This window comes from Aspergillus stella-maris (genome assembly GCF_047715825.1).
Source record: "Aspergillus stella-maris strain CBS 113639 unplaced genomic scaffold BDV14scaffold_73, whole genome shotgun sequence".
In the NCBI taxonomy this organism is placed as follows: domain Eukaryota; kingdom Fungi; phylum Ascomycota; class Eurotiomycetes; order Eurotiales; family Aspergillaceae; genus Aspergillus; species Aspergillus stella-maris.
The window spans coordinates 19,615-36,706 of record NW_027396867.1 but is presented as its reverse complement, the minus strand read 5'-3'; the positions used below and the strand labels follow the sequence as shown (position 1 = coordinate 36,706).

Here is a 17,092-nt window from a genome sequence, read left to right as displayed (position 1 = left end):
TTCGGTTGAAACTGCCGGTATTTCCACAGGCAATGACGAGACCAAGTCCCCATCTGCAGCCAGTCCATTGCCCTGCTCTCTGAGGTAACATCTACGATCCAGCTGTCTGGGTGACACAACAGCTCATGCTGGTCGAGTTGGCTGAATCTGACTGACTTTGAGAGGTACTATGGAGGCGTTTGTAGGAATTCGAATCGAACCAGCTCCAGAATCTCTCCGGTCACATCCTTCTGCGCCCGCCCTGCACCACCGTCACTGTCACTTGCCTATTTCCATGGCATCCCCAACATCAACCCTACCACCGCCCGCCGCCCACCCGCCTCTTTTCCTCTTCAGGCTAAGGCGCGCTTAGTGGGATGCACTATTGACACTTCGAGGCCCATACTTGGTAGATCATCGCGTTGGCGTTCGGCCCCATCTCGAAATTGCATGAACCGCTTTTCGGTCTCTGGAACTTCGGGATGCATGATCCCAACTCCCCAACACATCTTGACTCGGCCGTACCGGGGGCTGTTCGCACTTTCCAAACCAGCAATCACGATTAGTTTTGACCAGCGAAAATGTAGCAAAGTGAATCAGCTTAGAAAACCCCTTGCTGTTGTACCCGCGTGCGGCATGTTGCACAGATGTGGATTCCCCAGTCGCTCGCATTGATGTAGTCTGTCTTGCTCCCCCTTTCTTTGATGATAGGTTAGCTGGCAGCTGCCTGACTAGCTGTGCGGGCTGCTCTTGGACCGTACCCTCATTGGACCCATGGGTATCTCCTGAAAATTATGCTCTTTTGCGCCCGTTCTCGCCTTTCGATTGGTTTTGTTGGCTAAGAGGGGACCAATGACAGAGCTCAAATGCACTGTGAGAATCCCCCGAGGTCAGACATCAACACACACAAACCCCGGTCGCTGAATGGACGAGATAAGATGCGCCCCCCCTCATGACACTGACTGATTTGCAACGATGCATGAATGATCACCAAACGCTCTTCTCCGTATGAGCGATCGTGGATACGCACAGAAACCGTTATTTGAGCAACAGACTCACAGCATTCTACCGCACGGTCTTCCGCGTTTTTGCCAGAAAACACTTCAAATTGCAATAGTAGTCGAATTCATCGGCTGTATTGGTACAGAGTACACTGCCCGGCAGTGACGGAAAATTCTCCCACTCGTGGATGCTGGCAATCAACCGGAGCTCAGGTGATCAACTTCGACCTTTACTCGTTTCACTAGGACCCAAAAAATAGCTGCAGCCACAATTGAGAAGCAATGACATGCTGCTTTACAGTTCGTACCCTGCCTCATTTCTCACTCCAAGTCCTCGCCAACATTTTGATCGCTTGTTTGCCATGGTTAAGCGCCGAGTTAGGGTTCCTCCCCGGTGACGCTTGACGCTTCGGAGCTTGACTCCGCTTGGATTTGTGCGGATCTTCGCAGACTGACAGGGCCACGCGAAGATCATTTGTGGTGGCTCGCCTATGTAAATCACTGAAGCTTCGAAGAAGTGGGCGCGCTTCGAAAGGCTGCCAAGAGCGATGGCCAACAGCTGTTCTTACAATCTGCACACTGTCAAGGTGGGGTGGGCTGCACGAGCTTCAGAGACATTGCTGCGGAGAAAGGCCATTCCAAATGTTCGAATCCTCGGCCGGCTGAGCTGGCGCCATTCGTCAAGCACCGACTTTCCACCGGCCAGGCGTATGGGCCCAGTACGCAGTGGCTGGCCTTTGCTGAGACAAAAGTCACAAGCGAGTCACTTTATCTCGCTACTAGACTGCATTTTGACCAGAGCAAAGTACGGACAGGATGCTAGCCAGTCTACATCAAGCAACGAAGACCGCCTTATGCGTCGCTTTCGCCAGTACAGTGCTTCGCGCTCGGGGAGCTGACGAGTACACTTGAGTCTATTTTCTTTTTCCTTGGACATGAGGTTGCCTTGAAGCCGCACTCATCGATGAGCGCCTCTACACGTGCCAGGGGCCCAGAGTAAAGAAATAAGATTTAGCAAGAGGGGAAGCACCAGGTGAGCTCGATTTTATTGGGTCATCTTCTTACTCAATATTTAGGCGCGTAGAGCGAGCGACAGAGCCGTCAGCTTGAGTCTGAGATGACCTCGAAATGCCCACGTTCTTCGCCTGACTCGCCTTTTTTCTTTGGACGAGAAACTTTCCCTGGACGGTGAGCATTTCGTTAGTGTGTTCTGAACCATTAGATCAAGGGCTTTTTAGAAGCCATCACACAGTAAGAAGCAAAAAAAAAAAAAAAAAAAAAAAAAAAAAAAACATGTGAATAGGGGGGCACTGAAGTGGGCGCTGCAGGGAGTATCGTGTAAGTATACAAAGGCCATTCGCGTAGGGTGGTAAAAAGGTAGGTAAACAGGAAAAGAGGACAAATGGTGATATAATGGGGCGACTATAGATCAAGACAAGCTTAACTGGGAAGGACGTTCTGCCGAAGAGAGTCAAGGGACTATTGGCGCTACTGGCGTCGATCCTGGCGTGCGTCTGTCGAATAACCGCCTGAGGAAAATGAAGATGTGCATGCAATTGACCTGCCCTTCCCCTCTTTCTGTCTCTTTTCACGTTTGCGCAATTCCTTTACCCCTCCAAGCCCTTGGTATAGCTGTTTTTGGAGAGTCCTGGACTGACAGTTCCCGCTCAGCGGAGTCCGTCGTACCAACTGTACTATACGTTACGTACCAGCAGACTGTAGATCAATCCACTTTATACAGGAAATCAGCAATACTTTGTATCTGGAACAATAATCAATAATCAATAATCCAGGCTGACCAGGGGAAGCTGGCAAGCTGGCAGAAGACTCACCAGTCACCGTCACCACTTACCAGTCACCAACTCACCACCACCACCAGGACCATCGTGACCTCCCGCTTCTCTGCCTCTCTCTCCTCCTCAACTCTTCCTCCTCCATCCGCCCCTCCTTGCTTTTTCCTTCCCCAGAGCACTGGCGCTATTTATCTGCCTTACCAGCGCGGTAATCACCCCATAGGATCGACGCAATGGAGATCAGTTCTATCGGCTGCTAGTCAAGTCACCGTCGCACTGGCCATCCTTTTACCCACTATCCCAACTGCTCCATTGTCCTTTCTTTCCTAATTCCAGTGGGTGATCCTGAAAAAGGAAGTATATCTAAGCCTTGTCACAACCTGCAGACGGCCACACTAACACCACCGGCGTATCTAGCTAGGCCTCTGACTTCATTTGCGTCTCCCTGTCCTCCTATCTTCGCTAGTCTATTCCCGACTTTGCTGCGGGCGTACAACCAGAGACGGGACAATAAGCGCCTTTGCTCTTTAGTCCGTCGCCTCTAGTATCTGATTCCTCGGGTTCGTTGTTGATCTCATCTGGGCCTCGGACTCTTTTCGACAGCGTCCAAGCTCCAGAAAAGCCAGCCTTCTCCCAAGACCCCGACGCTAGAGCGAAAATCTCCTATTCCTTTTCTCCCTCTTCCCTATCGTCACTTTATTTTTCTCCGGTCCCATCTTGGGTATTACGGGCCGTGACCCTGTCTTCCGCTGGGAGAATTTATAAGGGTGCGCGAACCCACCGGGGTTTTACGTGACGCCTCACTTTCCGTATACTTCACCGTCTCTTCGCTGTCCCCATTCGCGAACGGAGAAAAATAAATATTCGGAAATAAAACGCTAAATCGAGCGAAGGGGAAAGAGTCCAAAACGAGAGAAAACAATTTACAATTTTTGCGTCAGGTAAGATACGCCCATGCGTTCCTCCTCCCCCGTTAGTATTGCTTTTCTCCAGTGATCGCCCACCATGCTGCAATAAATCGTCCCAGTCTGGGAGCCATCGAAGCCATGGAACCCTGCCGTCACGATCTGGCTGGCTGTCGCCGATCAATCCGTCTTATTTTATGACTCCTCAGAGTGCGAATCGTTACTGACTGATTATAAGCTCCCCAGTGGCCCTCACACTGCAACCTTGTTGGCTTAATTATGAATGTCGACTGAGCACGCCGCAACCCAAAGGTAACAATAATACACCGTGCTGGATATGCTGTCAATCTCGAAAACAAAGCCACCAAGACTATTGTTGTTGTGAAGTGTTGTCGATCCAACGCGCCGAAATAAAGAGACAGGGCCATCAGGATCTACCAGATGCAATCTCTCGTCCTTTCTCCTTCTTTTGTGACCCCAGAATTTGGACGTCTTCATTTTCCCGGCCCTGAGAGGCATCTATACAGTCAGCCTCGCTCCGCAAATGCTCGACGTGGCACGCCTAGGGACCTCCCACTCCCCTGCTCTATGTCCAGCTCAGTCCCAGCAGAGGACTTGCTGGAGACATTAGGAAATGTTAGGCGGCCAGACCACCTGGACCTGCCGAAACCGGCACAAACGGCTGCGATAGCATCCTCAGCTGCTCCAGGTCCTATTCTTTCTCCAGGATCACCAAATCCTCTATCGGCTCGCCAGCCAGGGCTCGTCCAGCGCATTGTAACCGCGCCAGGAGATGAGGCGCTACGTCAACCTTTCACTTTTGGCAACCAATTCCCATCGTCGCGATTCCCACCAACATTCACAGGACAAATCCCACCGCAGCCGCCGACTGTGACACATCACCAGCCCACATTTGGCGCTGCGACAGCCGGACCAGCATCCCGTGTATTGCCACAAAAGACGACGCGACGCACCAAAGCTCACGTCGCATCAGCGTGCGTCAACTGTAAGAAGAAACATTTGGGCTGCGACCCAGCTCGGCCGTGTCGGAGATGCGTGTTATCCGGCAAAGCAGTAAGTTCTTGTCCTGGTTACCCCGGTCATGAAGCGGGCGATTACCGGAGACTAATACCTGTATAGGATACATGCGTTGATGTCACGCATAAGAAACGAGGGCGGCCACCACTGAAAGCGGACGAAGGATCGCTTCGATCGTACGCGTCACAGCTGGACCCTCGCGGCGCACATGGAGATCCAGGAGCTCAAGCTAGACGTCCAATGCACCGCGCGACATCTTCTCGCGAGCTCCGCCCTATGCCCGATCTTCAACAATTTCATGGAGCGCAGAGAGGGATTATGGGTGGACGATTGCCTCCTGGTCAACCACAGCCATGGGCGACCGCAGTGTATCCGCAAAGTATAGACCCCTCGTTGACAACGCAGAGAACGATGGGCCACCGACGGTTTTCTTCCTCTGGATCCGCGCAGTCCATGACCGCTGTCTCACCACCGGGATACGGTGTGGTGCCACCAGGCTACAACCCTGCCATAGCAGCTGGTCGTATGCCTCCAGGCGTAGGAAGGCCGATGCCCACTTACCCGAACCCAGGGATGCATCCTACTCCATCGCCTCCGCAATACAACCAACCTTATGGTGTACCGATGTCTCCATATACAGAGAGCAGCAGAATTCCAGGCCGGATACAGATGAGCGAAGGTTCTATGCAAAGAGATCCCCGCGAGGCGTACATCGAGTCCCCCGTCAGACTTCCTCCTATCTACCCTTCGCCGGTGACCAACCCCGAGCCGCCCCGACCGACTGAGCCGTATCCGGCAACCTGGTCGCCATCGCAGCAGCAGATGCAACACCCTCGCCCGCACCAGGGAATGATGGAGCCTATATCGCCCGTCAACGTGGCTCGCCCTCCTCCCGCTGAAGTTGGTCAGCTGGGTCTGCTGAGCGTTCTTTCTTCTCCGGAGGATTCCTCGAGACAACTGCCGCTCACCCGCACATATGACGATCGAGAGCATGATGCGGATGAGGGCGACCCATCGAGACCAGCCAAGCGCCGCAAAATGGCATTGGACGATATCGTCAACAACTGAACCGGTCACGAAAAACGACCGAGCTATATATACCGAATTGCCTTTACTCAAAGGGGTCTTACTGGATATATGTTTGTAGCAGGGCCTACAACGACTCACGATCTTGATGTATATTTCCTTTGTTTCATCACTCGCCTAATGTTGGTCTCAGACAGGTCAACCGACTTCGTTGCATCTGGTCTATTGACTGTACACTATACCTGTCTCTTATACTCTCCTATGTCTCTTTCTCATCTGGCTCTGACTTGGTTCAAAAGCATCGGCGTTGGAATTGGCTCGGATACGGATTTCATTGCATGGCGTGTTGCATTTTCCAAGGATAGCGTAGCCTAGCCTACAGACAGGATCTGAGGTATCTTTCATTGTCATTGTCATTGTCATTATCACGGTCATAGACAGCGTTAGATTCCGCGTCTGGGAATGTACTATCATCTTCATCGTTATGTTTCACTGCACTCGCCTCTCTTTATAATTTCCTACTGTCTCTTGATCTCGACTTTGGTTCTCAGTTACGGCGGTGGGATGGGTGTTTCGAACGGAGCCCTAATTTAATTAATCTGATACTTGATCCATGCCGTGACTCCAGACATTACTAGCTTGCTTCATCACCCCCACTGCAGTAGCCTAGCCTGGGGAACCTTCAGACCCAAGTACCTAGTTTCTCTGTTCTCATCCGTAACGTTGGCGATATCATCGACTAAGAGACTGCGTCCGTCACTGCACTTTGGAATTAATCAATTCCCAGCGTCAGGCTCCAGCCCACCTAGCAGGATATATAAACCCGGTCCTCTCCGCTCGATCTCCGCTCTCTTCCATCTTCTTTTCATATCTTTAACCTGGCCCGGCCGGTCTTTTGACTTGGCTTGGCTCGGTTCCTTCTATTCCTTCTTATGCAATTTGCATAGTGTGTATAAGGGCTAGGGACTTGCCTTCGATAGATAAAAGTGTCAACTATGGGGTACTTGGTTGGCCTGGGCTTCTTGAATTGGTATGCCATGTCGTCAGCTGGAGTCATGGGTTGGTATTTGTGCTTTGTCTTATTGTGACTTCTCCATGCTTCTGTTGATCTGGATCCTTCGTCGAGCGCCGCGCTCAGAAGAAGGCCCCCGTTCGTCATGCGGCTCATGGAACTATACTACCCCCGCCAGGTCTACTTGTAGCTTGCGGGACTTGAATGAAGCTGAGTAGTTTGTCTCAGACAACGCTTTCGCTGCGATCTTCACAAGATGGTCGGGGCAACGCTGCTTTATCCGAATACAACAGCGGCCATTACAAGACGTTGAACCACGGGGTATGTTCAGAACAATGGAGAATGTCATCTGGATTTAGGTTCTATCGCTCATTTACCGCATTCAAGAATGCGATGACGATGTTCAAGCATCCGGGCACTCATGATGGCCTGCCTGGCCCGGGAAATTCAGATTACCTCTGGGGCTGTGAAAATGGGACTTTACTGCGGTCCTGACGCCGTTGGTCGAGATTCGTTCGGTTAAGTGGCATCGATGCTGGGCGATGTCTGCCTGTACCAAAGACGATGTCCGGCTTGGATCAGGGAACCCAATGTCTGTCTGCCCCTCTTCAGCATACCATTTTCATGCCATGAGCTATCCTCAACGCCTTGTACCAGCCCGGCCAGCCGATTAAGAATACATAGCAGCACCCAATCTCCTCCTTAAACCTTCCAATCTTGGATATACGTGATCCCAGCAGCTTCACCATTTAGATACTGCCATGTAGTTTTCCCTCTGCTTTGATCGAGACCGTGTTAGGCTGACCACGCCCGGCCCTGGCGCCAGGAAGGAGAGAAGCGCAATGGCCCATTCCCGTGGTCTTGGTTGTTTGTGAGCACCAAGGTTTGATGGGCCCCTGAGCTGGACAATGGGACTAATATATGCTCGGCCATGATCCTCAACATCATGGTGACCTGGCCTGGTCTGGCCTTGCGATATGTAGGTAGATGGTTATCTTCCTTTCTGTTGGCGGCGGCGCATCGGAATAGTCACACTACGCTCTTATTCGGAGGTTGAGGACTCAATGTGAATTGGATGGGTGAAGGGATGAGGTAGGAACCTCGGCGTTCAAGATCACCTTGAAGCAACGCCTTGGGGTTACCAGAGAACTGTTCGTGGACAAATTTACCAAGCAGATAGGTCTAATCCCGAGAATGAGTGATTGGAACGCAAAAAGATGGGGGGAACAGCTGATCCAGTTCCTCCAATCCGCCGACTGAGGAATCCCCAAACGGATACAAACAGACCAGGAAGCTGCCGGGGGTACAAGGTTATGAGGACGAAGCTGGTGTTCGCGGAACTGACGATGATGAAAATGAAAACTATTTTGAGAGCGAGCGAGCGGCTGGCCCAGGTTAGCACAGATATGGTTATCAAACTCTTTGCAGAGTTCCAATGCAAGGAATGTTCTTCATGATTCCGCCAGGGAATACTTCAGCCATCCGAGCCCGGACAGATGAGGGCATCCTTTTCTCGTGGGGGATACCCAGACCTAGGTAGTTACTTTAGGGACTCCTCTACCTAGGAAAACAATCATTCAACACATCTCGCATTTATCAACACACGTGCCATACAAAAAGGGTTGCCAGAGATATTGCTGCTGCTCGGGGCATTGTTCCCTCGCGAGGCGCTTGACGGAAGTCCATTTTCTTTTTCCCAACGATATCTGGCGGCTGACGGATGCCTGGGCTCAAATGCATTGTGCTGCGTTGGCCATGGGTTAACGGCCGTATCCACCGTGAGAGGACAGTACGTGGTGACCCATCCGTGCTGTCATCGTCGCAGGTTTTAACGCGGACAATGGGATAGACCAGGTCGGAGGCCCTGGTATCAAGTTCCACCTCCAGGCCACTCGTGAGGAGGCATTTGAGTCCTTCCTCCACATCTGGTATTCGGGGATGAGCCGGTTACCCGAAGACTTCTATGGCAGATGGGCATCACTTGGCATGTCGGTAGCCTTTATGAGAAGAATGCTTCTAGGTCTCAAGATCCTTGGCAACTGGACTTCGTTGATGAACCACACCAGCACCCATCTTAAGCAAATGCAGCGTTTGACCTTTTACATGCTTGCCGAGACCTTAAACCGCGTGAATGTCACTCATCAATGACCGTCGCCTTGGATGAGACCTTTTGATACAAGCTCCCAGACCAGTTGCCGGGTCCTGACCATTCGGCTCCCTTTATGCATACAGTACTTACGCTTGTCTCTTCTGGACGTCGCTTATTTAGATGGTCTGAATATCAGAAGCACGAGGAACATTAGTCCAACCCCGGTGGAACTGCCTCGTAAACTCCGGCAAGGCAGATGGCTCAATTGCTTCCTCGCTCATCAGGAACGTGCCTGCGTGAAACGGTCAGGCAATCTGTGTTTTCGGTCTTTTCCATGCTTCGGGCCTTGGATTTTATCGAACCGATGTCTTTCCTTTTCGAGATTGACTGTGGACTTGATGCGGCTGCGTCGATTCTCTGCAAGCAGTGTTACCAATGAAAGGCCATCTGCGATCAAATATGATCGTATCACTGATTTGTTGTTTTGACAATGTGGTAATGATATGTTATCGTCAGATTCCTACAAGGCGGCGACAGGCACGATTTTGTGGCGATTCTGGAATTTCTCGAGGGATCCTAACGGTGGCGGCCCTTGAATTTGGAAAGGCTTTCGGTGCCATCTTGGCGGCGCATCGCAAACACCCAGCACAACTCCACCTATGAGGCTTGGTATATCGAGGTCCAAGATGGAAGAAGACATGGCGGGCGGGGTGTCTTTAGGACGAGTTGAGCCGAGGCAAGGTAGGTATCGATTTTTATGTCCCTAGATCCTCTCTTTGTAACCCTAGTTCCAATAGCGTCCGCGTCACCATCAAGGCGCCAATGGTGACCGTTGAAGAGAACCATTTGCTCGTGACGACATCTCCAAGTATCTACTTTGTGTTACTTAAGAATGTCTAACTCGGGCTAATGATCTTCGGTGTTTGATTCCCACAAGTAGTTGGTATAGCATGGGGAAGACAATTGGCGCATATAATGCTTAAGTTCACTAAAGACATCTAGCAAAACAACGAATTTCAAGCTCCACGTACCAGGAAGCTTTTACTGGGAATAAGCTGCTACAGGCCAGACAGCAACCAGCTGCATCGGATCAGTTCCAATACTTAATCGGGAGATTTTGTGCCGCTCCAAAAACAGAGAAAATATGTGAACACAGTAAGCATGTATCATCGGCAGCCAAAGAACTGCTGACAAGAACGCATGGTGCTTAAGGCATCATTTTTATCCTACCGCTGGGTAACAGGATTAAGGGTTCCCGGCAATTGTTCACTGCTCGATATGGGAAGGTCCATCAGTCTCCTTGTTGAGTTTCCTCAGTATGTGGACATTCGTGATAATATTAGGAAAGAGGAATATCTTAGGGTTCAAAGCCGGCACCTAACTGACTGGTATCTCGACAGCTGAAAGGTAATGACGAGTCCACCCGCATGCACCGATGTTTGCGTTGTGCTTAACTTCAGTCCTACGCTGAGCAACTACCACTCGTCCACAAGTGACAAACCAATCGTCTGGACAAACAACTGCGGAACTCCCTTTAAGCTCGCTCTCAACAACGCGAAGCCCTGGTATAAGTACCAGGATAGAAGTGGAAAAAACGTCAAGAAAGAAGACTTCCATTGCTACTATACCCAGGAGGAAATTCTTCAGAAGGCGATCGGTTTGGCAAAAGGATGCCATCAAGAATATGATCACAATTACGCCTTGACCATTGAAAGACTGGTCAATGCGGCTGACGAACTCGTCAACTTCCTACCTACAGTCCATCTCCAAATACCAACCAGCCAACCTCCCAATGGTCCCGTTTGACTAGCCCAATACCTCGTTCTCCAGTAATTTTAACATCGTTTGGACTATCTGAATCTACACCATGTGTTAGTTTTCGCCTCCTGATTGGTTACGACGTCAAGGACCTTGTTATACGCAATGTCTCTGGCCTCCAGCCCTAACCGCCGAGTGGAGACATGCCACAATTCGGCTGACTGCCGACTATGGGATTGTTAACAAAAAGCCGCGGAAGATGGTGGCTGTCACAACGGGTTAGGTACAAGCCTCACAAAGCAAGGAAATCATGGCATTGATCGAGTGCAAGAAAGCACCTGTGCCTCCGCCCAGAGAAAATGCGCAGGTTTACGTGCAGGGAGCGGCCTTGATTCTTGCAGCCCTATGTCTCTCCTGGATTCTCAGATTGAGCATACGGAATGCCAGCAGTGCTCCAAATATTACAGTGGATATTGAAACTCAAGTCGTTCATTAGAGACTGGATGTCGGGGTACGTTATTGTTCTCCTTTTTTTACTTACTGGATCACTAATAAGGATCATATAATCTGCTATCCAGAAACCATTGAACCTAATCTGACATGTGGGCAAAAGATCGCAAATGATATCTCATGTTTATGCCAATTTCTTCGAGGGCAAGAGGCACAGTCTCCTCGCGTCCAATCAACTTGTCTGTTACCGCCATTCACCCGGGCATGTTCAGGGAACCGGGGTTCTAGCATAGTCAATGACTAGCCAGCAGGTAATACTTATCTCTTCGCCCAATCTAAGCCTTGTGATTTGGAAAAACAACAATTCAATGACTTTATCTTGCCATACCAATCCATGCAACAAATCGAGTCTCTGATCAGGTAATTAGCGGAATGCAGTGCGACTCCACAGATGACCATCGGGACAATCTTCATTCCAAACACTGGCCCGAAACGAACGCTGAACGGGAGATGGCAGCTGTTAGGGCAGGAGGGGTAACTTCTGCGCAATATGCTTCGCGCAAGGGATGATGACGGCGATTGGCCTCCAGGTCTGTTCCATGCTGTTCTTCTCGGCGTCGCCATGATGCAAGAAGGGTGCGATGAGCTCAGGTCTTCTTCAGACTTAGAGCTCCAACAATTGTTAGCACAGGTCAATTTCTCCTCGGGGCTGGCCATATGACAAATTCCGACAACATACGTGATGATAAAAAGGCATCTTTTCTATGGTGGCCTAGCAGCGAGTCAGTACAGGTCAGACCGAAATAAAGTACATATAATGGACCTGGAGACAGCGACAACTGGCGGGCAGAGCAGCGGCATTGCCGTGCGGTCTTCCAGCCGGTGAAACCTGCACCACAATCCAAGGCATCAATAGAGCGTTTCAGAACGCTCCTGGGGGATAAGGTGGCTAATGATCCTCTTTTGCCTGAGGGTGCAGCCATGGCATTGTGTCAATTCTTGACGCAATCCATGCAAAGGAAGAGATGGGTACCTAGAACAATACTTACTTTGAGCGTATCATATGTGCACTTGAAGAGATGTCTAGAATTCAGGCTGTGGATTCTTCAGCCAAGACGGTGGTTGATGTTGAGGAGGCGGTTGAGTAGGCAATCCGCTCCGGGAACTCTTGAGGACCTAGAAGCCCAAGTTGGCTGACAATAGCAAGGCCAAGTTCTGGCATAGATAGGTAGATATCTAGGTTAATTCACAGCTGCCGCAACAAGTCCCTCCTTTTGACGGCCGCAACACTGCGTACCGTTGGGTGCCCCCGGGGAGACCGACATTGGAGGATGAGAAGGAGGAGCATCTGAGCGAAACCCTAAAAGAGGTGAGACAAAGCCCGAAAGACGCTCGCTCCTGACTCCCTTTTACGCCTGGCTTGGGACGCAACCGCCGCCGAGTGGTACAGATACCGCTCATTTTGCCTTCTTCATTCCTTACCAGGTGATGTTGAGTATTCCGCCTGGGCCGTCGCGAAGAAGGTGTTTCTCTACTTCGGAGGAGTCGTATACCTGGTAGTACGGCGGCCATGAGGTTCCAATGTTGGTGCCCATGGTAAGGAATTCCACAAAGACTCTTCGTTAAGAACATTTGGTTTATGCTGGTGACCGTTCAGACTAATTCTTTGCCCAAGGCTGGATACCACCATCCCAGAGATATTGTGTCTGAGAGACCCAAATTGGCCCGCAAACCTCAAATTTATATGAACGACAAACAGACAATACATCAGCATCTTGTCGATGCTCAAGGGCCTAAATATCGCCCTAGACCAAACACCAAAAAGGAATGATTCGTGGAGTAGAGATACAGGCTCTCTGGACGCCTCTGGTTCTATTTCGCCTCGTCCCGCTACGTTCTCGACCTATCTTACTCGGACGATGCAGAAAAAGTGATTACGCATGAGCTTCCCTCCTTGCTTTCAGCGCGCAACAAATATCGCTGGATCCACAACCGACGCCTATTCTGGTTGTTTCGGCAAATTTCGTGGATGAATCCTGAAGACTTTACTATTACAAATGAGAATGGACCTGGATACTCCTTCTGATCAGAAAAACCGAATGTGGGACGACATGTAGATAGGTTACACCAGGCTGCAGAGCGAGGTAGATAATCCTGCGCGTACACCAAACCACGAGACGGTTCACGCATCATGTGTAAACCGCCCAATTTGCAATTCAACATGAAAAAAAGATTATATTGTAAGGGTGGCTGAGGCTCAACTGAGCTATTTGGTCTGGAACTGGCACCGAGAGTTGCTTGTACTTTATGTTGAGAGGGCACTCGAGTGTTCACCTTCAATTGTCCGTGGCTGAATTACATTAGGGTATTAGGTAATGAATGAATGGGAATAGTTGATTTGGTATAATAGGACATTGGACGAGGCTATAGTGGTTCCAAGTTCCATTTAATCTAAAATAGCTAGTAATGTGCTGTAGGGAAATTAAATAATCTAGCAGTCTTGAACACACCCTTTAAAGACTTTTTGCCCTTAAGTCCCTTAATAATGATAGAGCTCTGCGCCTTGCTGCGCGTCTAAGAGCGGTCTTCTTGCCATTGTCCGGCCCCGAGTTAGGGTTATTGAGCCCATCCTGTTCCACTTTTGCGCCGAACCCCAACACCCTGTGGCTCGCAGAACTGGATGAAGAGTCTAACTGCCGATGTTCCATTTTTCTGACATCAACACCCACCCACTCAAATCTCGGTGAGTAATAAGCAGCCAAGAGCTGAAGCAAGAGCCAGCAAATACATGCATACATCGGGTCTTGGCCTGCATACAGCAAGAACCCTCGATGGACGCACCAGGCCCGCATGTTTGCCCCAAGTGATCTGGACCTTTGCGATCCCATCCTCAGAGAGCTCAGCTGAGATGGGTATCCAATCATAAATGCAGTATGCAAGGTTCGGACCGTGTCGAATTCAGGGTCTGCTGAACTTAACCCCACTTTAAAATCAGGCTTAAATAGACCGCTTTGAACCCTGGGTCTATGGCGCGTCTTTCTTACATTCCTTCAAAGTCTAGGAAAGTTTTTTTATCCTGGATTCCTGCGCTTGTATTTGTCTGCCTCGGGGGTCAACATGCATTTGTATTGTCTTTTGATCTCGGCCGTCATATCACTCGCTGATGGCTTCCAATCAGATTTTGCAATTAGGGACAACGAACACAATTATGCATCATTACTTGCTAATCAACCCTGGTCTCCGGACACTATACTGTCCTTTCCTGGGTCTACCGAGTTCCCAAACGCGACGTACAGATGGAACAATAGGAACGCCCCGACATACGCCGCTGCCATATCGGTAGGTTCAGAAGAAGATGTAATTAGGGCTGTAGGTTTCCACATTCAAAAGTACGTCAGCAGGAATACTAATCAAAGACTGGCCGATACAGGTAAAATTAGCTACAGCGCATAACATTTCGTTCTTAGCGACAGGCGGTCGTCATGGCTTTGGCGCTACATTAGGCAGACTCCAAGACGGATTGGCTTTGGACCTCAGTCCGCTTGACTTTGTGGTGATTGATTCTTCCAAGGATACCTTGACCGTTGGCCCGGGTGTTCGGCTAAGAGATATATTCGACCCTGTTTACGAGGCTGGGTATCAAATGCGTAAGTCCTCCCTTTCCTTCACCCAGCTATACACAATTCCTTGGCTGATGCGGCGAAGAAACCGGAATATGTACCTGTGTCGGCATGATCGGCGCTACAATCGGCGCTGGTATAGGTCGGCTCCAGGGCACGCACGGGCTGATGATCGACGCGCTACTATCAGTTAAGCTCGTCACAGCGGCAGGAGAATTAATCGAGGTCTCGAAAGACTCATACCCGGATCTATTCTGGGGCGTAAGGGGGGCGTCGCACAACTTCGGCATTATTACAGAGGCTACGTACCAGTTGCAGCCGCTGGGATATGACTTTGTGAGTGTTGATATGAGGTTCCCGGCTGCGCTGAATGGGTCTTTCTTCGAGGCGCTGGCGGTGTTTGAGTTGGGGTCTGAGTGGGCTATTGCTGCGAGGATCGTTTATGATGGTGTTGCTGGGGAGGTAAGTCGTCCACCTTACCTATATCACCCGGCCTTCTTTTACCACACCTTAACCGCAGACTAACCGTGAACGATACTTATCTAGCCTGCAATTGTAGCAAACGCTGCCTACTACGGTCCGCAGACAGAAGCTGAAGTCCTAGCGCAGCTTCACCCCTTCCTCGATCTAACTCCACCAGTCCTAAACATAGGCGTCGTCCCCTGGAACAGCATCAACTCCGTCGCATCTTTTGGTAGTGACGCCGGGGTCTGCGCCCCAGGCAAAGATTCAAGCACGTACCCTGCCAGTTTGAGGACTCGAACAGCCTCGGGATGGATTGAAGTCTTCGAACTTATGAGTGGGCTGTATGCAATGATCCCTGAAGCCAGAGGGTCGGGTGTGCTTTTCGAAGCTTGGGCGAATGAGGCTGTGAGGGATGTTTCGGATAGTGAGACGGCTTATGCTTGGAGGGAGACGGAGACTTATGTGTATGTTTTCTGTCATGCTTTGATTTCGACTGTTGAGATTTGGGACTTGGGCTAATTCATATCGCCGCATACCAGCGTACCGAGGGTGGAAACTACACCGAACGCGAGCACCAGCGCCAGAGCCCAGTCCCAAGAGTTAGGCCGTCAGATCAGGAAAACACTCTTCGCAACATCAGGGTATGAGAGAGGGGCAGTCTACGTAAACTACGCCCTCGGAGACGAAACCCTAGAGCAGATCTACGGTGTCGAGAAGTTGCCGCGTTTAGCAAAGCTAAAGAGAAAGTATGACCCGGATAATGTCTTTGGGTTCCATCATCCGATTCCGACTGCTTATCCTTGAGCTTGTTGCCTTTGCAGACGCATGGAGGCTGCGTCACGGATAGGTTGGAATGAATGTTGGAAGGGCAGCCATCCTTCGCTGCTGGGCTCCTGTTGTCTGCACATCTGGACTCATTACCGGTTGCTATAAGATTGAAGGAGAGCGTGTAGAGTTTACGCTTCCCACTTCCAAGAACTCCGCGAAGGCTCTGAGATAGACCTTCAGCGTTAAGCTGCTTGCTTACTCTGCTATTACCTTTCTTGTTGGCTTGAAACTAGTCTTTCTACACTTATCTACCTACCTGCGAGCCGCCCGCCTTATATTTGGTGGACCTTGCCATCTGCTCGAATAGCGTTCCCTAGTGTTCCCCAGTACGCATGACTAAAAGCAACGAATGGGATCCTGGGTTGTAGATGGGTCGATAAGTCCGGATACAACCCATACCTAATCCATTGGGTCCATGCGGGAGTTGGGGGTGTGCCACGTCGGCGTGGCGCTGAGTAAGACTCAATGTGGAAATAAAACAGCGACGAATTGAATGGCGCTTGCATGTCATGTCCTTGGCGAGTCCATGTAATTCCAACAAGAAATTCTCTTAATGCCACGGCCTGAATTTCAACGTCAATAGCCACATATCAACGTTGACCCGAAGTCAAGGTAGAACACTATTGTAGACCTGGTCGATGGTTGAATCATCAAAAATTGATTGAAGAGTCATTGAACTGGCGTATGTGAACTACCCTTAACTTCTCCATGGATACCAACAACGGCTGCCTGACAAGGGTTCGGCCCGCGGTCGACAATATACAGCAGGTTGCGCATTCCTGCGCCGGGCAATGAATAGCACAATAGGGGAGATCGCAGCCGCCGGTGGTGTACTCCAAGTAGGTACACAGAAGTCTCCTCTCTTGGGTTTCCTTGCTTCCCTTTGTTCGTCGATGAGGGACAAGGCAGGGGTCGTGCCGACATCGGTTGCAGGACCTGAAAAGCCGCAGGACAACTCCAAGCTGAAGTCGGGCGAGACGCTGTACGGCAACGCGACAGTAGGGAGATGCTTGAAACACCGGTTTGAGCTATCCAGGGAAGTGACTGGAGAGTGTTGTCTGGCTGCCAACGTTTGCTTTGTCCTGAACAGGTGATTCCGCGTCACGTTCTTTGTTGTGTTCACGCCTC

General features: G+C 50.4%; 2 protein-coding genes across 2 annotated transcripts; both read left to right on the top strand.

Annotated features, from left to right (window-relative positions):
- Positions 1-3,510: 3,510 nt before the first annotated feature.
- Positions 3,511-5,888, top strand: sclB (putative C6 transcription factor). Its single transcript, XM_073766236.1, has 3 exons — positions 3,511-3,714; positions 3,917-4,752; positions 4,819-5,888. The coding sequence occupies exons 2-3, from the start codon at positions 4,120-4,122 to the stop codon at positions 5,782-5,784; spliced, it is 1,599 nt and encodes a 532-aa protein (XP_073623783.1). The 5' UTR covers positions 3,511-3,714; positions 3,917-4,119; the 3' UTR covers positions 5,785-5,888.
- Positions 5,889-13,839: 7,951 nt separating this feature from the next.
- BDV14DRAFT_211490 (FAD-binding oxidoreductase) lies at positions 13,840-16,115 on the top strand (the record flags this gene model as incomplete). The annotated part of the gene is made up of 6 exons (XM_073776100.1): positions 13,840-13,852; positions 14,230-14,420; positions 14,482-14,698; positions 14,757-15,133; positions 15,218-15,600; positions 15,676-16,115. The coding sequence occupies 6 exons, from the start codon at positions 13,840-13,842 to the stop codon at positions 15,938-15,940; spliced, it is 1,446 nt and encodes a 481-aa protein (XP_073623782.1). The 3' UTR covers positions 15,941-16,115.
- Between the last annotated feature and the right edge of the window lie 977 nt (positions 16,116-17,092).